Raw genomic sequence first — 25,967 nt, forward strand, 5'->3', positions numbered from 1 at the left:
TATTATGACATAATGATGTTATAGTATAATAATTATTATGTCATATAATATATTAATATTCCCTATTCTTTGGAAGACAGAACTATTTTTTTCAGTCAACCATATTTGTAACCTCCAAATCATCCCACAGATTAGGAGGTCCTTGAGAGTACAGACTAGTACGCTGTTTTGTCTTTGTATCTCCGGCATCTAGCTCAGTGTCTGGCACCTAACAGGCCCTTAATACATGCTTGTTGATTGATTCATCTTCCACTTGGGAGAAATAATTATTAATAATTGATATCTGGGGCAGCTAGGTGGCACAGTGGACAGAGCACCGGCCCTGGAGTCAGGAGTACCTGAGTTCAAATCCGGCCTCAGACACTTAACACTTACTAGCTGTGTGACCCTGGGCAAGTCACTTAACCCCAATTGTCTCACTTAAAAAAAAAAGAGACAATAATTGATATCATGGGGAGATTTGTATTCCACCCCCCTTTTTTTCTTGGCAGGGCAATGAGGCTTAACTGATTGCCCAGGGTCACACAGCTAGTTAAGTGTCAAGTGTCTGAGGCCAAATTTGAACTCAGGTCCTCCTGAATCCTGGACTAGTACTTTATCCACTGTGCTACCTTGTACTTATTCTATTATACCAAACCTCTACAGTCTTTCTCTGTGGTCTCTTTGACCAAGATTGAAATGACCTAAGTCATGTGTACTGTAGGGGCCAAATTTTAATTGGGGAGTGTTAGTTAGGCAGCTCACCACAATACTGGGGCAAGGAAAAAGATTAACAGCCTCTTTCAAAAACAGAACAGGGTTTATTAACAAGAACGAAATTAAAAACACAAGGAAGATTAGTAGAATTAAGGGAAAGGGGTAAAAAGGAATGAGGGAAGGAAAATAATATGACCTGAATCACACCACTGCACGGGGCTCAGCAGAACACATAGCTGTGTCCCGTCTCTTCCAGTTCCAAAGCCAGAATGGCGAATCTCCTCCCTTCTCCTTACCAGCAACCCGAGGGCTCCCAGGAAACAGGGAGGACACACACACACAGCCTGAAGCTAATTGGCTGGAAGCCCTGATTGACAGAATTAATAGATGGTTATAGAATGGCCAATCTCCCAGCTTCCCCATAATGAAGGTCACCTGACCGCCCTCACCCAAGCTTCCCATCATTATAATTTGGCCGCAGTGGATAGAGCACCGGCCCTGGAGTCAGGAGGACCTGAGTTCAAATCTGGCCTCAGACACTTAACACTTACTAGCTGTGTGACCCTGGGCAAGTCACTTAACCCCAATTGCTTCACCAAAAAAATAAATAAATAAATAAGTGTCCCACTTTTAATTTTGTATCTCTTGCAAAGTGTCTGGTACATACTAGGTGCTTAAATAGACACTTGTTGATGGTTCAAAAAGAGATATGTCAACAGTATATGTTCCACATCAACAAGAACATCCTACATAAAAGAATTCTATTATGGGGGCAGCTAGGTGGCACAGTGGATAAAGCACTGGCCCTGGATTCAGGAGGACCTGAGTTCAAATCTGACTTCAGATGCTTGATACTTACTAGCTATGTGACCCTGAGCAAGTCACTTAACCCTCATTGCCCCACCAAAAAAAAAATAATTCTATTATCCTAAATGTCTATCCAGTTGGTTTGCAAATTAATTTCAAGCTTAAAGAAAAGCCTTGGAGTAATTACTGACAAGGTGTAGCTTGCAAAACATCAGGAACATGGAACAGTTTGTTTTTCATTAATCTCACAGGGCAACTGCTTGCCCTTTCCCCTAGTTAGTTCTGAAACCTCTCACCTAGCTAGAAAGTGATCTATGGAGGTTGGGAGTGGGGAGAGGGGGAGAAAGAGATAGACTGTCTAGTCCTCCCTCCCTGAAATCTCTAAGCTCTTTGAAATGAAAGTTTTACATATCTCATGAGGCAATCACGAAAACATGAACTAACAAGAGAAGCTTTGGCCTGACACCAGGACAGCAATGTACAATATTAGCCCTCTCCACCCACAGACCACAGCCGGCTCACAGGAAACAAGAGCTCATCTCTGAAGAAATGGAGATTTGTCCCCAGGCCTGGCCTCACCCAGAGAAACATCTACCCCTTCCATTCCTCATACCCAAAATTTAACTAAGGTAGATTCATTCCTTTATCTTAAGGTTGGAAACTTTGTTTAAAGTAAATACTCTTGGGAGCAGGAAAAAAAAAAACAATTAACCACTGAATTTGGAAGAATTCAATCTGGTGAAATGGAAGTTATAAGTAACCTTAAAGAAAGAGATCCTTTCATCTTAGAGTTCCTGGTCAGACATGTATTGTAGCCTTGAGAAAAGCAAACAAAAGATAATCCCTATGATGAGGCACTCTAAACATGAAGATGGCCAAAGATAAATTGGAGGTTCTCAAAAATGAAATTCTGGCAATAGAATTAGGATTGATCCAGATGGGGGCAGGGGGAAGTAAATGCTAGTGATAGAAAAAACGTGGCTGCATAGGGAGCTCTCAAATAGGTTCATAATCTAAAAGTCATATACGAGAGATGGGAGAAGGGACATGAATCGGAAACAAAAGTAGATGTCGATCAATTGGGGATTAGCCTGTAATGTTTTCCCTCCTCACCTCCACCACTTTAGATCCCTTAGATTCCTTTAAGACTCAGATCAAACACCACCTTCTGCATGAGGTTTGTCCTGGTCTCTCTCCTCCTTCCTCCCCCTACTAGAGTTTCCTTCTATCTGTTATGATTATATCTTATATCTACCCCTTTATTTACATGTTGTCCCCCCTATTAGAATATAAGTTCTTTGAGGGGAGAGTCTGTTTTTTCTTTTGCTTTACATGCCCAGAGTTTAGTATGGTGCCTGGAACAATCTGATGGATTGATTAATTGAACTGCAAGATTTTTTCATACCTTAAGGTATAATTTGTTAAGGTTTAAGGTCTTAAGCTCATTTAAAGTAGCAGGGTGATTCTTATTATCTTTTTATGAATCTCTGATTTTAATTACTTCCTAACCATGTTTGGCCTACAATTTCAAGTCTGAAGATCAAATCCTTGATAGAAAATAAGAGTTCCAATTTCTTTATATTTGTTGTTAACATTACACCATCTTGGGGGTCGCTAGGTGGCAGACTGTATAAAGCATCAGCCCTGGATTCAGGAGGACCTGAGTTCAAATCCGGCCTCAGACACTTGACACTTACTAGCTGTGTGACCCTGGGCAAGTCACTTAACCCCCATTGCCCCACAAAAACCAAACAAAAAACATCACATCATCTTTCTAAACACTAAAAATGCCAGTGCTACACTCTGATATCTTCCATCTGCCTGTTGGCTCAGAAGTGGGATGTGATAGAAAAGTGTTGTTTGGTGTTTAGGATGGTAAAAAAAAGGGCAATTCCCAAAACAGAAGACAAACTAGGGCTTGCAGTCTGAAGACATGGTCAGGTAACCTTATAAAGGTAGGAGATTTCCCAAAGGAATAGGCAAATGGCTTCTGTAACTCTGAAAGCAAAAGAGCGCATACCAAGGGAGAAATTGATTATTTTTATTTAATTTGTTTTCAATTAACAAAAGCCTATTTTTCCCTTCCACCACTTCCTTTCCGTATTGAAAAGAAAAAAAGAAAAACAAAAGTCATGTACCAAATATGCATAGTCAAGCAAAACAGATTCCTTCATTGGTCATGTCTAAAACCAGTATGTCTCATTCTCCATTACCTCTCTGTCTGGAGGAGGGAAAGTAATATACTTCATCATGGGCCCTCTGGTATCATGGCTGGTCATTGCATTGATCATAGTTCTTAAATTCTAAGTTGTTTTTCTTTACAATATTGTTATTAGTTTAAGCGTTTGTTCCCTGATTCTGCTTACTTCACTCTATATCAGTTCACAAATATCTTTCCAGATTTCTCTAAAAATATCCTTTTCATCATTTCTTATGCCACAATAGTATCCCATTATGCTCATATTCCATAATTTGTCCATCCATTTCCCCAATTTATGGGTACTCTCTTAGTATCAGGTCTTTGTCATTGCAGAAAGAATATATATATAATGTATACATACACATATACATATATACATATACACACATATATACATATGTACATATACACCTTTGTGTATATATGTATATGTATGTGCTTACATATAAGGATGTGTGTGCATGAGCATATACATATATTCATACATACATAAATAAATACTTTACAAATGACTTCTTTTGGGGGCAGGTAGGTGGTGCAGTAGATAAAGCACTGGCCCTGGGTTCAGGAGGACCTGAGTTCAAATCTGGCCTCAGACACTTGACACTTACTAGCTGTGTGACTCTGGGCAAGTCACTTAATCTTCATTGCCTTGCAAAAAAAAAAAAAAAAGACTTCTTTTTCTCTTTCTTTGATCTCTTTGAGGGTAGAATCCTAGAAGTGATATCACTGGGACAAAGGGTATGAACAGTTAGATAATTTCTTATGGTTAGTTCAAAAATAATTTCCAGAATGGCTGGACCAATTCACAGCTCCACCAACAGTACATTAATGAGCCTATTTTGGCAAAGAATAACTTTGGGATCAGGAAAACCTAGGTTCAAGCCTTGCCTCTTACATGTGCTGACTGTGTGATCCTGAACAAGATGATCAACTTTTCAATATGCCAGGTCACTTTCTAAGACCATAAGTGGCAAAGCCAATGCTTATCTGCATTGGTAGAAGGAATTTCCTTATCAGGCATTGTGAGTGCTAATGAAATCACAGACCTGATTCCTTTCCTTCTTCTCTTCCCTACTCCAACCAAAAATTAATGTAAGAAACAGGTAAACTGAGGCAGGACCCCCCGGTCTGGTGCAAAGCAGGAAGGCCATTTATTCTTGGTCTTGCAAGGATGGGCAAACACCCCAGGGGGTACTACAATTTGTTCCAGTGAAGTCCCCTCTTTTATCCTAGATCTAACACAAGGTCCCTCCCCCATCTGGGTTCACATTCTTCACGACTTCTAAACATGTAGATCCCCGCCCCCTAGATGTAGCGCCACTGCTGCTCCACCCCATGGGACAGCTGGACCCTGAGATTTTATAATCCTTTGTTCTCTAACTTTAGAAAACCTCTGTTGACTCAGCAGGGAAAAGGAAGGGAAATTTGGGGGAGTGGGAATAAGCATTTTAGGGCTGGATTATGTAGTTTGTTCCTATCTGAGAGAAACATGCTCTACTGGTTAACTGTTAACTCAGCAGGAAAAAGGAAGGAATGGTGGAGATGGGGGAGAAGCCTCTAGGACTTGAATAATCTACCCAGCCAACTGAGGCAGACACACTGTTCCTATCAATAAATAAATAATGAGGAAATAGCAGAACAGAATGGTTAAATGACTTGCTCATGGTCACGGAATAGCAGGTGAACCCAGGTCTTATTCCAAATCCAATGTTCTTTCCAGCCAAACTGTACCACTAAAACTGAAAGCATGCCCACCAATTAGGAAATGTCTAAACAAGTTATGGGAAGTGAATGAAACAAGGTGCTAATGCACTGTGAGAAATAATGGACGGATGATTTCAGAGAAACCTAGCAAGACTTGCATGAACTAATACAGAATGAAGAAAGCAGAACAATTTCTACAATAACAGCAGAGTTGTAGATACAAACAACTTTGAAAAGACTTAGGAACCATGATTCTGGAGGATCAATGATAAAGCATGCTACCCACTTCCCAACAGAGAGTCGATGGATTCACAGGACACATTGAGACATATTGCGGGGAGGCGGGGTAGGACATGGGTCAATCTGAGAATTGGTTTTGTTTGAGTATACACATTTGTACACATATTTGTTTATGAGGGTTTTTTTTCTTTCCTTTTCAATAGTTGGGGAAGATGGGAGAGATAAAAGACAGATTTTTGTTAATTCAATAAAAATAAAATTCCTGAGGGGAATCCTATGATTAGCTTCCTGATGATTCCTGGATCACTGCATGCTTTGAATGCACTCACTCCTTATCTTCATCTCCATCAGAACTCTTCCCTGCCTTCAAGACTTAGCTTAGAAACCTCCCTTTCCTTAAAACCTCCCCTGAGGTGGCTAGGGAAGTGGATAGAACACCAGCCCTAGAGTCAGGAAGACTCATCTTCCTGAATTCAAATCTGGCCTCAGACACTTACAAACTGTGTGACCCTGGGGAAGTCACTTCACCCTGTTTGCCTCAGTTTCCTCATCTATAAAATGAGTTGGAGAAGGAAATGGCAAACCATTCTAGTATCTCTGTCAAGAAAACTCCAAATGGGGTCATGAAGAGTCAAACACAACTGAAGCAAATGAACAAAAAAGCCTTCCCTGAAGCTTCCCCAATTCCCCCGGTAGTAGAAAGGCTTCCTCCTGATGAGCACCATGTCTGGATTTCCTTTGCTATTATTACTATATCTTACATCATGGTTATTCATGTAGCAGTTGTAATCCTCTAGCTTTCTGTCATAGATTCCTTTGATAATCTGGTGAAGCCTATGGACCCCTTCTTAGAATCATATTTTTCAATAAATAAAATAAAATACATAGGATTACAAAAGAAACCAATTATATAGAAATAAAATATTTCCCCATCCAAATTCACAGACCCCGTGAAGTGAAATCTATCCACTAACCTCTTGGGGGTTGGTGGACCCTGGGTTAAGAACCTTTGCTCTATTCAGGAGGACCTGAGTTCAAATTCAGCCTCAGACACTTGACACTTACTAGCTGTATGACCCTGGGCAAGTCACTTAACCCTCATTGCCCCACAAAAAAAAAAAAAAAAAAAAGAACCTTTGCTCTAGGACACTGAAAACTCCTTAAAGACAGGGCTGTAAATCACCTTTGGAGCTCCTTCCTCACCCTCAGCCCCCAGCACCATCCACATAGTAGGTACTAAAGCAATGTTTGTAAGTTGGGTTGAATTTCCTCTTGACTGGATGTAAGACAAAGCAGTTCATGATACATAATAGGAAAAACAAGTCCCAACTAGACGTTCACTTACATCCATGGGAGAGAGGCAGAGACCTGTGTTTATTGCCACATTATTATTCTACCTGGAGCTATGTATCCAGAAGAAAAGGAAAGGAAGAATCCACTACAGGCATATCCACCTCCCTGACTAGATGATTTGACCTCTGGTCCACAAAGTTTCCTACCAACCTCCTATTTGCCATACTGCCTGAATTTCCTCATTTGAGATTCATTCATCTGGATTTTAAAAGCTGCTCATTCTTCAAGAAACTGGATGACAGGGGAGATAGAAGGATTTTCTCTCTTGCCCAATTGTTTCCTCAGGGTCTTTCTTAACTTACAATTGCAGTTGTCTTCTCCTTCCCCCGCCCCATGCCATCCCCCACCTTGGCTTTGTTGGGAAAGAAGAAAAGAGAAACAAGAAAGGGTTCTTCAGGCCCCTCCAAGGTGGGTGAGCTCAGAAGGTAACTCGATAGAATATGATGGAGACAGCTCTTCCCTCTGTTTCCTGTTCCCCACCCCACCAGAAAAACAACTCCAAAGACCAACACCTTGATGCTTATCAGAGGCAATGTTTTCTAATGACGCCTCGTTTTGGCTACTGTACAGTGGGACCTTTGGTCCAGTTTTAGAAAATGAAGAGCTGTTACTCTTGATAAACATGGGGTGGAGCCTCCCCAAGCAGCAGTATGAGGAGTTTATATAAGGCCCATCAGAGAGGAACAAGAGCATCCCCCAGCTGTCCCGAGAGCTGAAAACTTTCCTCTGTCCTTTGGAAAATGATCCGGCTATTCAGTGCTGTGAAGCAGACCTTGTGCATGAAATCAGTACTGCAGAGGCCCAAGAAGACCCTCATCCCGTCATCACTCCTTCCCACAGCCCACCAGAGGTGAGTCAGGATCCCTGGAAGAATTTCCTGGACCGCCCCCTCCCCTGGTTTAAAATATAGGCTCTCTTGGTTCAGGAGGCCCTGGACTGATCCCCCAGCTCCATACTAGCTAACTCTATAGCTTCAGTCTATAGCTTCAATTTCCCGAGTTTTTTGCAACTGAGGGAATCCCTAAGGCCTCTTCCTTAGTAATCGTAAAAAAATTCTGTGATTCTAAATCATTAAGACTATGCTGTATTTACATTGAGCAGGGGTTCTTAACCTAAAGTAGGTGAACTTGTTGTTGTTGTTGTTTTAAATATGTGGATATGTACAATGGTCCAAGACAATTCCAAAGGACTCATGATGGAAAATGCTCTCCACATCCAGAAAAAAAGAACTGTGGAATCTAGATGCATATTGACCCACACTGTTTCTACTTTTTTTTTGTTTTTCTTTTTTGAGGTTTTTCCCTTGTGTTCTGGTTCTTCTTTCACAACATGACTAATGCAGAAATATGTTTAATGTGATTGTACATATATAACCTATATCAGATTGCTTGCTGTCTTGGGGATGGGGGAAGAAAGGGAGGGAGGGAGAAAAATTTGGAACTAGAAATCTTATAAAAACAAATGTTGGAAACTATCTCTACATGTAACTAGAAAACAGTAAAATACTTTTATGATAAAAAAAGAAAAAGGGATTGTGAAAGACAAAAAGGTCTTTGGGGGAATAAATAGAATGAATGTGGACAAAATAAAATAAAATATATTGATATGATCCAAGACAATTCCAAAGGACTCATGATGGAAAATGTTCTCCACATATAGAAAAAAGAACTGTGGAGGGGCAGTTAGGTGGCTCAGTGGATGGAGCACCGGCCCTGGAGTCAGGAATACCTCAGTTCAAATCCAGCCTCAGACACTTAGCACTTACTAGCTGTGTGACCCTTGGCAAGTCACTTAACCCCAATTGCCTCACTAAAAAAAAAAAAAAAAAAAGAACTGTGGAATCAGAATGTAGATTGAACCATATTGCTTCTAATGTTTTTTTTCTTTTTTGAGGCTTTTCCCTTTTGCTCTGATTCCTCTTTCACAACATGATTAATGCAGAAATATGTTTAATGTAATTGTACATATATAACCTATATCAGATTGCTTTCTGTCTTGGGGAGGGGAAGGAAAGGGAGAAAAATTTGGAACTCAAAATCTTATGGAAACAAATGTTGAAAACTATCTTTACATGTAACTAGAAAAGAAAAAATACTTTTAAGATTGCAAAAATTTAAAAGGAAGGAAGAAAACCAAAAATTATATATCAATAACTATATTTCAATATGGTGGGACAATGGATAGAGTGCCTGGCCTGGAGTCAGGGAGACTTCTTCATGAGTTCAAATTTAGCCTCAGACACTTACAAGCTGTGTGACCCTGATCATTAACTCTGTTTCCTCATCTGTCAAATGAGCTGGAGAAGGAAATGGCAAATCTCTCCAGTATGCTTGTCAAGTAAACTTCAAATGGGGTCACAAAGAGTCAGACACAACTGAAAGGACTGAACAGCAAGAACAATAAAATTTCCTATGCAAGTTCACACTCTTAAACAACTGAACAAAATATTCCAATATAATGGGCCTCCTTTGTTATCCTATGTATTTTTTTTGAGGCAATTGGAGTTAAGTGACTTGCCCAGGGTCACACAGCTAGGAAGTGACAAGTGTCTACGTCCAGATTTGAACTCAGATCCTCTTGAATCCAGGGCTGGTGCATTATCCACTGCGCCACCTAGCTGCCCCTATCCTATGTATTTTTACTCAATACTTTAAAAACATCATTCCTAGAAGGAGTCCAGTGGCTTCACCAGACTGCCAAAGGAAGGGACAAGGGACAGAGAAAGTGAGGAACCCCTGAGTTTTGTGGGTACTTTTCTTTGTCCCATTCACTCTGTAAGCACAATTATGTTCTTTGGATTTGATGTTTTAGAAAAAGCTGTTTGAGAAGAATCAATAATGTCATTTTTATGACACTAGTTCTTTCATCATTGAATTATGTTTATGTTATATGAGGGGATGGGCAATGGTGCCCATACCCTGGTCTCACAAATGGTGAAATGGCAGAGCTACAGCTGAGCAAGGGTCCTCCACTCCCATCCCCCCAGTCATCTATAGAATGGTGCTAAATTGACTGTCAGCCATTGGCACAGGTTGAGTCTTATTAATTGTATTTTAAGAGTATGTTAAGGGGCAGCTAGATGGCTCAGTGGTTAAAGCACCGGCCCTGGATTCAGGAGTACCTGAGTTCAAATCCAGCCTCAGACATTTGACACTTACTAGCTGTGTGACCCTGGGCAAGTCACTTAACCCCCATTGCCTGAAAAAAAAAAAAAAGAGTATGTTAAGGGCAGCTAGGTGGCGCAGTGGATAAAGCATAGGCCCCAGATTCAGGAGGACCTGAGCTGAAATTTGGCTTCAGACACTTGACACTTACTAGCTGTGTGACCCTGGGCAAGTCACTTAACCCTCATTGCCCTGCAAAAAAAAAGATTATGTTAATGTATCACATTATGAATGTGTTGTATATGAGTCAATGAATCAGGTCATCCTCTGAAGGAAAATTTTACCCACCTCCAGAGAGAGGATTGATAAACTCTGAGTGCAGATTAAAGCAGCCTTTTTATGTTTGTTTTCTTAATATTTCTTGTTTTTTTATTATTTTATGCAACATGGCTTATATAACAATGTGTTTGTGACTTCACATGTATAATTAATAACACACTGCTTGCCTTCTCAATGGGTGGGGGAGGAGCAGGAAGGAGCAAGAGAATTTGGAACTCAAAAAAAATTTAGTGTTAAAACTAAATAAATAATATTCTTTTTTTTAAATCAGGTCAGTTGTGGGGGCAATCTAGACAGGCTTCTGAAGGCATGTTTGGAAATCATACTAGATGTGATGTTTGGAAATCATACTGGACTTATAGGAGTCATAAGGACTGGGTTTCAATCCCAGCTCTGTCATTCACTAACTATATGACCATGAGAGAACCTCCCTGAGGCCACACTAAGATTGAAATTGAGCCCAGGTTTTCTGACTTATAGAAAACCGTGCTGCTTCCACCTTCCTCACAAGGTTGTTATAAGCATAACATGAGATAATATTTGAAAAGCACTTTGTATGCCTTTAAGCCCTGTATGAGATCAGCTTTTATTTACCAAGGATGTCATTTGACAGAATGAGATTGTAAACCAGTCCAGTGGTCCCGCAGCTATGGCTGGATGATAGGAGGTTGTCCTATTAAGTTTCTCATTCTTCCCAACTAACCTTTCCAGGCCTTGTTAAATAGCCATTTCCTTGAAAGTTACAGAATATAAGAATCTGGATATTCTCCACCATCCATGCTTAAAGCCTCTCCCTACAACCTTGAACTTATCTCCAGAGCTCAAAAAAGAATGCATGAGAAAGAATCCAAAGGAACACCAAGTCTTGGGGGGCAGATTATTAGGAGACACAATCTGATCTTAAAAAATCACATTTTGGCTAACCATTGGCTCATCGATGAGTGTACGTATATACAATATATATGTATATATGCATGTGTGTATGGATATTTAAGGATATGTGATGTATATTATACACAAGTGTACATATGTGTACATATATGCATGTGTGTATGGATATTTAAGAATATGTTATGTCTATTATACACATGTGTACATATATGCATTGTATGTTTAAGTACGCATAGTATGCATTATATACATGCATTCTCTTTAAACATCTGAGATTGCAAACTCCAGCTAATACCTTACTCCAAAAATGGATGAGAAGTGGGATTATTAAATAAAATCAGTTTTCCCTCCCAGGACATCAGGCAACTTAATCTCTACCACTTTTCAGTCATTTTTTTATCCCTTTTTCCTTCACACAAACATAAGCAGAAAAGGGTCACATCAAGGAGTGCAGAACAATGCAAAGTGTTCTGAATTTGGAGTCAGAGGAACTAGATTTCATTCTCAGTGGAATTTTCAACTTATTTTTGTTTTTACCTTCTGTTCCTATCTGAATCAACTCCTCCTTCCTTCCCTACCCATAAGTCAACACTCCATTTCTCAACTGCCTGTTCCCCCATGCTTAGAATGCTGACCCTCCTTACTTCCACCTCCCGGCTTCCTTGGCTTCCTTAAAGATTAAACTCAAACCCCGCCCCTTTTTAAAAAATTATATTTTCGGGACAGCTAGGTGGCGCAGTGGATAAACCACTAGCCCTGGATTCAGGAGAACCTGAGTTCAAATCCGACCTCAGACACTTGACACTTACTAGCTGTGTGACCCTGGGCAAGTCACTTAACCCCCATTGCCCCACAAAAAAACCCCCAAAAAAACAAACAAAAAATCAATTGAGGAATTGGAAGTTGAGGGGGTGCCCATCAATTGGGGAATGGCTGGACAAGTTGTGGTATATGAATACAATGGAATACTATTGTGCTGTAAGAAATGATGAGCAGGAGTTCAGAGAAACCTGGAGGGTCTTGAGTGAGCTGATGATGAGTGAGATGAGCAGAACCAGAAGAACATTGTACACAGTATCATCAACATTGAGTGTTGACCTACTGTGATGGACTATATTCTTCGCACCAATGCAATGGTACAGAAGAGTTCCAGGGAACTCATGATAGAAGAGGATCTCCAAATCCAAGAAAAAAAAAAGCTGTTGAGTATAGATGCTGATTGAACCATACTATTTCTTTTGTTTTGGGTGCTGTTGTTTTTTTTTTTTTCTATTTTGAGGTTTTGCATTACTGCTCTGATTTTTTCTTTTATAACAGGATTAATGCAGAAATAGGATTAATGTTATTATGGGTATATATATATGTGTGTGTATAGATATATATATATATACATCTATATGTATATGTATAAAGATATATAGATATAACCTATATCAGATTACCTGCTGTCTAGGGGAGGGGGGAGGGAGGGGAGGGAGGGAGAAAAATCTGAAATTGTAAAGCTTGTATAAACAAAAGTTGAGAACATCTTTACATGTAACAGAAAAAATAAAATACCTTATATGTAAATAAATAAATAAATAAAATTGAGCTGGGGAAAAAAAAATCAATTGAGAGAGGTAGAAGAAAAAATGGGGAGAGAAATGAAAAAAAGGCCAGTTACACATTAATTGTAGCAGACTGTCTGGAGATATTCCACATCCATGCTTCCCCATTCATACAATGGGGACATTTCCTCAACTCTTCCCAGGACAAGCTTTGTCATTATTACAACATGATCTTTCTCGTTTCTTCTTTACCTTGCTGTAGTCATTCTGTATATTGTCCCCCACAACCAATAGATTAAAGCTGGGGACATTTCTAGGTTTTCTGTCTCCAGATGCAATCCCAACCACATAGAGTTTCCATGCTTCTTTCAGAACCCTTCTAAATTTTAGTGCCCTGAAGCATAGTGCCAGCCAACTTGCCCTAGTTACACCTTTTTATAGACCATCTACTCCATTTTATATATCAGTCTACCTGGTAACAGATTTATCGGGGTATAATCCTTCTTCCCATTAGATTTGAGAGATAAATCTAGATGGATGAAAACTGAATATTCTTCTAATTCTGCCTTTCTATGCGGCAGCTAGGTAGCACATTAGAACAAGTTCCAGGACTGGAGCCAGGAAGATCTGAATTCCAATCTGACCTCAGAGACTAACTAGTTGTGATAACCCTGGGCAAGTCACTTAACCATTGTCTGCCTCAGTTTCCTCAACTGTAAAATGGAGATAATAATAGCACTTACCTCCCAGGGTTGTGGTGAGGATTAAATTAGATCATATTTGTAAAGCACTTGACACCGTGCCTGGCACATAGTAGAGCTAGATAAGTTCTTATTTCCTCCCCCTCCAACCCTCACCACATTCCCCCCTCTCTCTCCAGGAGGAACATTGTGAAATTTGATCAAATGAATACATTTATGTACGCTTGATAAGTAAGAGGTACTGTCATTGTTATCTCTACTACAGATTTTTCACAGCCTCTGCCGTTCCCCTGGCAAAAACGGATGCTTGGCCAAAAGATGTGGGCATCCTCGCCCTGGAGGTCTACTTTCCTGCCCAGTACGTGGACCAGACGGAGCTGGAGAAGTATGACAGTGTGGAAGCTGGCAAATACACGGTGGGCTTAGGCCAGACCCAAATGGGATTCTGCTCTGTTCAAGAGGACATCAACTCCCTGTGTTTGACAGTGGTGCAACGGCTGATGGAGCGTACCAAGCTCCCTTGGAACGATGTGGGGCGGCTGGAGGTGGGCACAGAGACTATCATTGATAAGTCCAAGGCCGTCAAAACAGTGCTCATGGAACTCTTCCAAGATTCAGGGAACACAGACATAGAGGGCATTGATACCACCAATGCCTGCTATGGAGGCACTGCCTCCCTCTTCAACGCTGCCAACTGGGTGGAATCTAGCTCCTGGGACGGTATGTACTGACAGCCCATCTTGGATCTGTTACTTACTACCTGCGTCTTATCAAGAGAGCTTCTTCCCGTTTTAGCCTCAATTTCCTCATCTGTAAAATAAGTGACTTGAATTGAATAATCTGTGAAAGTTAGCCAGTAGAGTTCCTCCTTGTTAAAGGCTACAAATGAAAAAGAAATGAGACAGAGAGAGAAGAGGAGGAGAAAAAGGAGGACAAGAAGAAGAAGGGGAGGAAGAGGAAGGAAGGAAGGAAGGAAGGAAGGAAGGAAGGAAGGAAGGAAGGAAGGAAGGAAGGAAGGAAGGAAGGAAGGAAGGAAGGAAGGAAGGAAAGAAGGAAAGAAAGAAGGAAGGAAGGGAGGGAGGGAAGAAAGAAGGAAGGGATGTAGGGAGGAAGGAAGGAAAGAAGGAAAGTAGGAAGGAGGAAAGGAAGGAAAGAAGGAAGGGAGGCAGGGAGGAAGGAAGGAAGGGAAGGAGGGAGGCAGGAAGGAAGGAAAAAAGGAAGGAAGGGAGGATAGATTCCCTCACCTTAGTCAACATTTAATATGACAGCATTGGGTTTTCATGGTGAGGATTTTCATGCCAGAGCTGATCAATACAATCCCCAAAATGTGTTTAAGTACCTATTGTGTGCCAGGCATGGCTCTAGAGATACAAAGCCAGTAGTCAAAGTATTACAGGTGAGGAAACAGAAACCCCAAACCGTTCAAAGAATCATAGATTTAATGATGGAAGGTACCTTATCTAAAGCCCAATTTTACAGATGAGGGAACTGAGGACCAAGAAGGTCGAGTCAAGTATCTTGCCCCAGATCCCCCATAGGGAATGTGGCAGGATGTGAACCCAGGATCTCTCAGTCCTTGCTGTTCCTACTTTATCTTCACTGACTATCCAGTTAACTTGACCAAGGGGTTTGTTGACACAGGAACAGCTCTCTCCCCAGTGTATTTAACAAGCACTGTCATCTATGCAAAGGATATAGTTAACGACTTAAGAGGAATGAATGGGTTTGGGGGGAGCAGGGAAAAGAAAAGGGAGACTCTGGAAGAAAAATAGTCAAGAAGAATGGCCAGGAACCTACCGAACTTACCATTGTTCTCAGTCACACACCGCCTCCAAAGTCAGCCACTGAAGCATTGTTCAATGAGAATTAAGGGAGGGGCAGTTAGATGGCCCAGTGGATAGAGCACCGGCCCTGGAGTCAGGAGTACCTGAGTTCAAATTTGGCCTCAGACACTTAACACTTACTAACTGTGTGACCCTGGGCAAGTCACTTAACCCCAATTGCCTCACTAAAAAAAATTAAAAAAAATTTTTTTTTTAAAGAAAGAAAGAAAAGAATTAAGGGAAAGGAAAAAGCATTTATTGAGGAGTGTCTGCCATGTGCCAAGCACTGTACTGAGTGTTTTACAAATACTGATCTCAATGAATACCTCATCATACATTCATACATTATATATATATATATATATGTGTGTGTGTGTGCGTGTGTGTGTGTGTATACACACGTGTATACACACACACACATATGTATATGGACAAAAGCTGGCCCTTTCATTAGCTAATGGCATAAACTTAATTGTACCATATATAACTTAATTATATAAACTTAATTAAACTACCTTGGAATCAGGAAGTCCTAAGCATTGACTTCTATAGGCAGTGTAACCCTGGGCAAGTTAATTAACCTCAGAGTTCCAGTCTCTACATTGCTGCTGGTGCTGCTGCTGGTGGTCCTTCGTTCTTGAAAAGGACCAATGATGTCACAAGGGTGATGCCTTGACTTGCCCAAGAACTGGATTTGAATGAGGTAGAGCTGTGTAAAGTTGTCAGCCTTAGGGGACAGCTAGGTGGCGCAGTGGATAAAGCACCGGTCCTGGATTCAGGAGTACCTGAGTTCAAAGTCAGCCTCAGACACTTAACACTTACTAGCTGTGTGACCCTGGGCAAGTCACTTAACCCCCATTGCCCTGCAAAAAAAAAAAAAAAAAGTTGTCAGCCTGACCCTCTCCTCCACAGTCACTGGAGTCCAGTGGCAAGACAAAGGTCAAGACAACTGGCCAAAACTAAGTTGTAGGACAGCTGTCAATCTGAATCCTTGAAAGGGGATTTCTCAGGATTGAATTCCCTTTTAGCCATTGTTTTGCTCTTACCTCCCAAACAGAAGATGATTTTCCTTGACAGAGAAAATCAAAGCAAAAGATAAGCAGTACTATGTTTTGTCTATAACATTTTCTAGTTAATAATATTATAGAATGAAATCAATACCACAGGACAGTCAGCGCTCAGGTTGTTCAAAGAATATAATGCAATGCAAAAGAAATTTAAGGATTTCAAATAAAATTCAAACCCAGGAAAAAAAGATGAGCAGTTTTACTTTCTGTTATCATTGTTCCTTCTACTCAGGGTCACCTTCATATCATGATTAAGAATATAATATCACTGTGCCTGACCTGTGGTAGAGTCTTCTGAGCTCATATTGATCCAATCAGCCAGTCAGACACACCATACCTTGACCCTGACATAGTGATGTCATTTTGATCCTCTTCCAGAGGAGGATGTCAGGAGGAATGTGTTACAATCTCAAATTTGGCTACTCTTTTAAAAAATCTTATAAATGAGGTATCTGCATACAATAATAATAATAATAATATAGCTACTATTTATGTACATTGCTTGTGTGGTCTCATTTTATCCTCATAACAGCCCTACGAGGTAGGTGTTCTTATTATCCTTATTTTCAGTTGAAGAAACTATGGCAGACAGAGGTTAAGTGACTTGACCAGGGTCATACAGCTAGTAAATGTCTGAGTCCAGACTTGAACTCTGGTCTTCCTGACTCCCAGGCCAATGCTCTATCTACTGCACCACCAAGCGGCCCCCAAATTATGGGCCAGATGCTATGACTCAGAGGGTTCTAGATGGTAAATTGTTCCTTTCCTGCAGCCTCCAAAGTTTACATCTACCCTTTTCTATTTGCCACTACAGGTCGCTATGCTATGGTGGTATGTGGTGACATCGCCGTCTACGCCAGTGGGAATGCTCGATCTACTGGTGGGGCAGGGGCTGTAGCCATGCTAGTCGGGCCCAATTCTCCCCTGGTCCTAGAACGAGGTGAGTAAATAAACAGTGTGTTGGGGTAGGGTTGGAGTAACACATCAAAGGGCTTAGAGGAGACCATATCATCTATCTAGAGACTGCCTAAGCAGGTAATAAGAGAACAAAGAGGGGACAAGGGGGAGCCTCTATGAATAGAGTTTGTATAACGACGAAATGGAAGGATTTATCCAGTCCCCTTGGAACATGGGGCATGGCAAAGTGACCTTAGGTTTGGGGTAGATAGCAGTCAATCTAGTCTTACTATGTGAATGTTTACATCCTTTCTCTCCATCTCTGCCCTGTGTGTGTGTCCATCCTACTGTCTTGTCTCTGACTTCCTTCTGGTGAACCTTTCTAGGACTTAGAGGAACCCATATGGAGAATGTGTACGACTTCTATAAACCTGACCTGGCCTCAGAGTACCCTGTGGTGGATGGGAAGCTCTCAATCCAGTGCTACCTTCGAGCCTTAGATCGATGCTATGCATTTTATCGAAAGAAAATCCAGAATCAGTGGAAACAAGGTATGGGGTCTGGAGGGCAGATAATACAGAATATATCTCAAAAGATATGAAAAGTTTCTCCTTAAATGACAAGCATTCTCCTTCACAGAATCATAGCATCTTGGTGTTGGGAGGAACCCCAGCTATCTAAGCCAACCCATATACAGGCTGTGCCAGAAGTCACAAAGGGGCCTGATGCTTTAATAACTTTTTTGAAAATTTTTTTTTTTCTGGGCAGCTGGGTGGTGCAGTGGATAAAGCACTGGCCCTGGATTTGGGAGAACCTGGGTTCAAATCTGGCCTCAGATACTTGACACTTACTAGCTGTGTGACTTAACCCTCATTACCCCGCCAAAAAAAAAAAAAGGAGAAAGAAAATTGTTTTTTCTTTATTTTTCACCATTTATGAGATTTGATTTTTCACACGTAATATAAATTCATATCCTACATATACTGTATATGATGCTATGGTTTTGTAAATTAAAAACAAAAATAAAGGAGTTATTAAATACTCGTGACTTTTGGCCCACCCTGTACAATTCAATTTATAACACCATGTGCCTAAGTCTTCTCCAAGATAAACACCCCTAGTTCTTTCAACCAATCCTAATAATGCTTGTCTTAAGGTCACTCATCATTCCCTAACTTGTCAATATTCTTCCTAAAGTGTAACATCCAGAAGCTATCCCAATACTTCATGTATGGTTTGACCAGAACACCATAGATCAGGGCTAGCTCCTTGATTTCACTTCTTAGTGGCCTCAGACTATATTGATTTAACTTTCTGCCCACCTAAAGTCAAAAAAAGTCTCACTCAGGTGGGGTAGGGGGCATCAGACTTGGCAAATGTCCTAAGGCTGTCTAAGTCATCACAAAGCTACTTTGCTGACTAGATGCCTTTCTATACAGAATAAAGGGGAGACAAGTCTACCCAATCTAGGTGCCATCTCCTTGCTGAGTATCCTTTCTGTGCTATGACTAACTAAACCTTTGGTTAACTATTGAAAGACCTATAAGTGTCCCATTTTATTAACAACATCTTACTTAAATTACCAGAGGACCAGCTGAATCAGGCCCAGTCCATGACAGCCAACCACCATACCTCCTGGCTCCTCTCATATGGAGCTCCTGATCTGTCTCGCCTACCTGTTCAGATTCATTTTATATCGCTAGAATAAATAGACTTTATACAAGTTCTATATAAATGAGGAGAGTTCTAAGAATTGGAGAGATGATCCAGCTCCATCACCAATTCCCCAGGATTTAGAAGCGAATACTCACTAAATGAAGAATGACATGGCAATCATTACCTCTGTGCTATCAGTAGGTGAAAGGAAAACTCAATCTCCAAGTCAGACATATCCTTGTGAGATTTGTTTAAGGATATGAATTATTTCTGAAATGAATCAAAGTTTGCAAGATCTCAGAGGGGTAAGGGGCAGCTAGGTGGCACAGTGGATAGAGCACTGGCCCTGGAGTCAGGAGTACCTGAGTTCAAATCCGGCCTCAGACACTTAACACTTACTAGCTGTGTGACCCTGGGCAAGTCACTTAACCCCAATTGCCTCACTAAAAAAAAAAAAAAAATCTCAGAGGGGTAGAAAGTTCTTAGAGGCAGAATCTTATTCATGGCCTCATCCTCTGATCCTGTAAGGTTTCTTCTGGTCCTGAGGACTATGCCCGTCACTGGAAGTACCCAAAGGGACCATGAACATAATGCAAGTTCCCATTCGGGTGTCACAAGACGTCTTTGGCAATAGTACTATTGGAGTCTAGATTACTCCTGATTATATTGTGATAAAGCCCTGCTGTCATCAGTGTCTATTAGTGAGGTCCTTTGCTCTTCATGTATTGGGGGGGGGGGGAGGGCAGAGCAATGACGGTTATGTCACACAGCTAGTAAGTGTCATGTGTCTGAGGCCGGATTTGAACTCAGGTCCTCCTGAATCCAGGGCTGGTACTTTATCCACTGTGCCACCTAGCTGTCCCACTCTTCATGTGTTCTTAGACTAATTGGCTGGATGATGAATGCCTGAACTTGTGGATAATCTTTCTTGAGTGCTAAGTGATCAGAGTAAATAAACATAGATAATGGACAGTCCTCTCTGTAATAATAGTTGTTCTCCAGTCCTCAGTGGTCTCAGATGTAGATACTCTGCACCTAGGGGTAAACTGATAATAAACCAATTTCTATACTTAACCTAAGAACAGTCAGTGCCATTGGAGGGTATCCCTTATCTCAGGATGGACAATTCACTCAGTTTAGATACTATTAATATCCTGAGAAAAACTTTGACAGGAGTTACTATTGTCTTAGAGTAGCAAGGGTTGGGATGAAGTGATCAAATATTTTGTAGAAGTTAAGACAAAAAAATTGTTAAGCCTATTACAATTTTAACAATCAAATTTATGAGGATATACATTGCAATGCTTCTAAAAAAAACTATTAACTAAACATTCAAGCAAAAAGGATTAGGATAGGGGCAGCTAGGCGGTACAGTGGATAGAGCACCAGCCCTGGAGTCAGAAGGACCTGAGTTCAAATCCGGCCTCAGACACTTAACACTTATTAACTGTGTGACCCTGGCCAAGTCACTTAACCCCAATTGCCTCACTTTTAAAAAAGGATTAGGATAAATTATTAGATTAAACCATAAAAAGTTTCTTATGCTTAGGAAAGGAGTCTCCCAAAATGGTGAATTTGCATCTACAGTGGACCATAAGTAATAATAACAATAACAACAGATAATAATACTGGCTTGATCATTTAGCTTCATTTCTAGAGGCAGAAATTCATGTATCATCAGCAATTCAAACCATGAGGTAGGTCACAAGGAGGCATAAACTGATTTTTTAAAAAATCCAGCCAGGAAAACATTCCAGCCAAAATGGCCTACCAGCTGTTCCCTGAACTAAATATGCCATCTCCCATCTCTGGGCTTTTGCGCGGGCTGTCCCCCATACTTGGAATGCACCCCCTCCTCACCACTACCTCTTAGAATTCTTAGCTTCTTTAAAAGCTCTAATTATGCACCACCACCTACAAGAAGCCTTCCCTGATCCATGCCCCAGCCCCATGTTACTGCTCTCTTTCTCCTAAAACAATTTTCTTTCCCAGATCCACCCTTGAATCTCTGGGCTCCTCCACCTTCTTGTCATCAGCTTTCTCCCCCTGGAGATGCCTCTTCCCCTGACTGGTGAGCCCCTGCTTGGAGCAGCCATTTCAAGAAATGCCCAGACCACCCATGCTCAATTGTCTTCTTGATCTAGTTCTGACTCTCCAGACTTCTAAACCTTGCCCCTACATGGGTACTGGGTACTAACCCCCCAACTTCCAACTCCCTTTTATGCATCATCTCCCCCCATTCAAATGTAGACTCCTAGGGGCAGCTAGGTAGCACAGTAGATAAAGCACCAACTCTGGATTTAGGAGGACCTAAGTTCAAATCTGGCCTCAGACACTTGACACTTACTAGCTGTGTGACCCTGGACAAGTCACTTAACCCTCATGGCCCCACAAAAAACAAAAAACAAATATAGACTCCTTCAGGGAAGAAACAGTCTTCTTTGCTTATGTTCCTAGCATTTAGAACAAAACTTGGTATTTAGTAAGCCCTTAATAAATCCTTCATCTATCTATTTATCCATCCAATAGGAGCAGCTAGGTAGAGCAGTGGATAGATCACTGGCCCTGGAATCAGAAAGACCTGAGTTCAAATCTCACCTCAGACACTTATGAGTTGTGTGACCTTGGGCAAGTCATTTATTGCCTTTAAAAAAACCATTCGGGGCCATCTCTAGTTGTCCTGATAAACATCTTTCCTCTGGACCCAGATGGTTCTATTTAAATCCAATTCACTGCAGTCATGACATCACCTCCCGATGTCATTGCCCTTTTTGAAAATGAAGGACAAAGAACAACGATATCCATCCACTCAATAACCATTTATTAAGCACCTACCATGTATCCATCACTTTGCTAAATGCTAGACATACAAAGATAAAAATAGAATGTTCTTTGCCCTTGAGGAGTTTCTATTCTATTGAGAGTAAACACAATGTACAAATGAATAAGTATATAATATATGAAAAACAAACACAGTTTTTGTACACATTGCAGCCTATCCTAACCCCAAACCTCAGGTAAAATATGAGCTTCTTGAAGGCAAGAGTTGCCTCTTTTGTCTTTCTCCCCAGCTCCTCAGAGAGTAGGTACTTAGTAAAAATTTTATTGAATCAAGTCTTATTTCCTTCTTTAACATTCACTCAATGATAGTCATTATTAATTGCCTGTACTGTGTTACTCCGACATCCAATAGCACTTTATTTGTACTTCTTGATATGGTCTACTCTGCATTACAGTTTTTCGTATGCACCTCTTTCCCTCCTACAAAACTATAAATTCCTGGAAGCAAAGAACCATGATCGCTATAGTCCCCATAGATCTTATCACAGTGGCTTGCACATAGGAAGTGACAGATCAGTAGTCTTGAGTAACTAATCCCTCTTATATTTTGTTCTCTACCAGCTGGCATTGAGCGGCCTTTCACCCTGGATGACTTCCAGTTCATGATTTTTCATACACCTTTCTGCAAGCTAGTCCAGAAGTCCGTGGCACGTCTGGCATTCAACGATTTCCTGTCAGCCCAGAGCAATGTTCAGAATAGCCGCTACAAGGGTCTAGAGGCCTTCAGGTAAGCCCTCCTCAACAAGAAACCCTGGAGAGAGCAGGGATAAGGTATAGGAATCCTCATCTCCACAGGAATACCTGTTTCACATGGGATCTAAAGATGGAAAGGTAGGTAAGTGACCAATAGCTACTTAAGGTGCAATCTCTGCATCGGTCACTAGGTGGCACTGTTGCCAGGACTCATGCAGAATCCCAACCAGGCCCCCCACAGCTTCCAGACTGAGTCCTCCACCTGTGGGTCCAGAGTGGGCTAGGCTCCCCTTGGCTCCCATGCTCCTAGTGGCACTAAAATCAGTCCAGTATTGACCTGTTTTCATTTAATCAGAGGTTAAAAATGTAAAGATTGTAATAACTTATGTCATCATTTTCTCAAACAGTCCCAATCGCATTAAATGCTCATCTCCATTAAAATTGCTGTGTAAAGTCACTCCTGTAAAGGCATGAAATTCCCACTCCCCAGTGGTAGAAGACCTTAACCCCTGTTACAGACAATTTGGAAGCACAGAATCATAGCCTTACAAATAGAAGGAACCTTTGAAGTCATTTTACAGTTGAGAAAACTAAAGGGTTAAATGACTTGACCAAGGTCACATAGTGGCAGATTGAACTCAGAGCCTCTAATTCCAAATGCAGTACAGCTGGCTTATTTTCAGGAAGACCAGAGTTCAAATCCAGCCTCAGTCACTTACTGGCTGTATGACCCTGGGCAAGTCACTTACCCTCTGTCTACCTCAGTTTCCTCAACTATAAAAGTAGTATAATAATAGCACAGCAATAATAGCACAAAAGTTGTTGTGAGGATCAAATGGGATAATATATGTAAAGCACTTTTGCAAGCCTTAAAGTGCTGTTTAAATGTAGTTATTATAATTATTATATCATGAGCCTATACTTCCCATCCTTTTTGGTAACTTTGGAATGAAAATAATGTTGGATATTGAAAAGGAAAGAAGGCTCAGAATAAACCCAAGCTGTTTCCAACAAGGGTTTGAAACACAGGAAAGGGTGTTTCTCTGAGCAGGGCTACCAACCATCCCCATCAAGAAAACGTAAAAACCCTGCTGAGAAAGGGGACCGAGTGAGGGGATGTGGCTCATTATTACGGCTCTGGACTGGAAACACAGGAGACAGAAGACCTCTAGCTGTCCTGGTCTCCGTGCCCACTTCCGTTCTATTTGTATTTGTTTCCAGAAGAGGGGCTGCTCACCTTCATCCATATAAAGCAGGGAGTGACTTTCCTTTTTAGTCGTTGGCCCCAAAGCATTAAAAGGAGAAACATAATGACTAAGATCTACTTTCACACTGCTAAGAGGATCTTGCACTTTATGAATGGGACATCTGCTTAAAGTTTCAGTGTTCCTCAAATCGCTTCCTACCCATCTCTGAGGCACATAGGTGGAGCAAGGAATAGAGCACTGGACTCAGAATTAGGAAGACCTTAGTTCAAACTTGCCAGCTGTGTGTACCTGGGCAAGTCACCTAACCTCTCTGCCTTGGTTTCCCCATCTGTAAAATGGAGATAATCATATCACCTACCTCCCAGGGCTGTGAGAATAAAATGAGATGCTTGCAAAGTGTTTTGCAAGCCTTAAAGTACTAGATGAATGATAGCCATTGCCGTCGTTGTTGTTGTCGTCATTATCATCATCATCTCCCCTTGTCCAGACCCTACCAACAGTTGCAAAAGCCTCGCCTCTGAGGGTAAAACATTTTCACCCTGCTTTCGGCCTCCCTTCAATGTCTCTCTCACTTCATTTCCCCATTCATCTTTCAGGGATTTGAAGCTGGAGGATACCTACTTCAACAAGGATGTAGAGAAAGCTTTTCAAAAAGCCTCTCTGGATATATTCAACCAGAAAACCAAAGCCTCACTCAACCTGTCCACTCTAAATGGGAACATGTATACCTCTTCCCTCTATGGGTGTCTGGCCTCCCTCCTCTCCCAGTGAGTATTTTTTTTCTAAGAAAACAAGTCCCTCCCACAGTTGCTATTGCCCTGGGTTGGGTTCTACTTCTACTGTATACCCAGAGAGTATATTCTAAGTTTTCTCTCAAGACAATTCTCTTAAAAAATATGATTGACATTTGTGTATATCCCTAAGTAGACTATAAGCTCTCTGAGGGTAGGAGCCATATCATTTTTCAATTTTGTTGCCTAGCACAGTGCCTGATAATATATTTGTTGGTCTTTAACTGGGAAACAGGAGGAGGGATGATTAATTTAATATTCATGCATGAGAAACACCAAGGAAGTAATGTAGACATTGTTCATAAAGAGAATAGCTTATATAATGATAGCATTTTATCATAAACAAACATTTATTAAGCCTCTACTACATACCATGCTCTGTGATAGAAACTGGGTATACAAGGACAAAAGTGAGTCAGACTATTCCCTCAAGAACTTTGCTTTCTATGAGGGGAGGCAGCATGTGTGCACTTCTCTCTTCAACTTTCAATCTAGAGAGGCATAAGAGAGCTGCAATACAAATAAGAGTGTGACCAATACTATGACAAAGGTGTGAACCAAACTTTGTCATAGTCCAGAAGAAGTGGAGATCACCTGTGCTTGGGGTTGGGCATCTTCAGGGAAGAGATGTCATTTGAACTGGGCTTTGCAGGATGCTCGGGCAGCTGGGTGGAAAAGTGGATAGAGCACCCAGTTGGGAATCAGGAACAACTGAGTTCAAATCGGGCCTCAGACACTTACTAGCTGTGTGACCCTGGGCAAGTCACTTAACCCTTTTTTGCCTCAGTTTCCTCATCTGTCAAATGAGCTAGAGAAGGAAATGGCAAATCACTCCAGTATCTTTGCCAAAGAAAATTCCAAATTGGGTCAACGAAGAGTCAGATGTGACTGGAAAATGATTGAACAATAACAGCAACTTGTAGGCTCCTTCGGATTTTGGACAGATAGCTATGGGAGGGAAGGGCATTCCAAGCTAGCAGAACAGCACTAAGCAATAAAGCATGTTCCGCTTGACCTAAGGAACATGGGATTCAATTCATTTCAATTGCACCAAGCATTTATTAAGTTCCTGTTATGTGCAAAGCACTGGACTGGGCAGCAGGTGTACAAAGACAAAACTCAAGACAGTCTCTACCATCGAGGAGCTTACAGAGTAGGAGGTGGGTGAAGATATAACATGGATGTGGATAAGTAAATAGAAGATACTTTTGAGGAAGAAAAGAGTTATTACTCCAGGGTAATCAAAAAGTGCTTCCCATTGAAGGTAGTGAATGTGAAATCAGCCTTGAAGAAAGCCAAGGAGTCTTACATGCCCAGATATGGAGGGAGTTTGTTCATATCCCAGGCAGGAGTGGCATAGTCCAGGCAAAGGACAAAGGCAGAGAGGCAGAAGAGCCACCAGGTCC

At 41.1% G+C, this 25,967-nt stretch overlaps 1 protein-coding gene across 1 annotated transcript in view; it reads left to right on the plus strand.

The window, feature by feature from the left end:
* Positions 1 to 7,679: 7,679 nt before the first annotated feature.
* HMGCS2 (3-hydroxy-3-methylglutaryl-CoA synthase 2) overlaps positions 7,680 to 25,967 on the plus strand; it is a 27,262-nt gene continuing 8,974 nt past the window's right edge. The window contains exons 1-6 of the mRNA XM_043962396.1: positions 7,680 to 7,853; positions 13,851 to 14,305; positions 17,290 to 17,415; positions 17,759 to 17,923; positions 22,431 to 22,596; positions 24,367 to 24,537. Coding sequence (XP_043818331.1) covers positions 7,744 to 7,853; positions 13,851 to 14,305; positions 17,290 to 17,415; positions 17,759 to 17,923; positions 22,431 to 22,596; positions 24,367 to 24,537 — 1,193 coding nt within the window. The 5' untranslated portion in view covers positions 7,680 to 7,743. The remainder of the gene's footprint in view (positions 7,854 to 13,850; positions 14,306 to 17,289; positions 17,416 to 17,758; positions 17,924 to 22,430; positions 22,597 to 24,366; positions 24,538 to 25,967) is intronic.

Source organism: Dromiciops gliroides, chromosome 4, assembly GCF_019393635.1.
Source record: "Dromiciops gliroides isolate mDroGli1 chromosome 4, mDroGli1.pri, whole genome shotgun sequence".
NCBI lineage: Eukaryota > Metazoa > Chordata > Mammalia > Microbiotheria > Microbiotheriidae > Dromiciops > Dromiciops gliroides.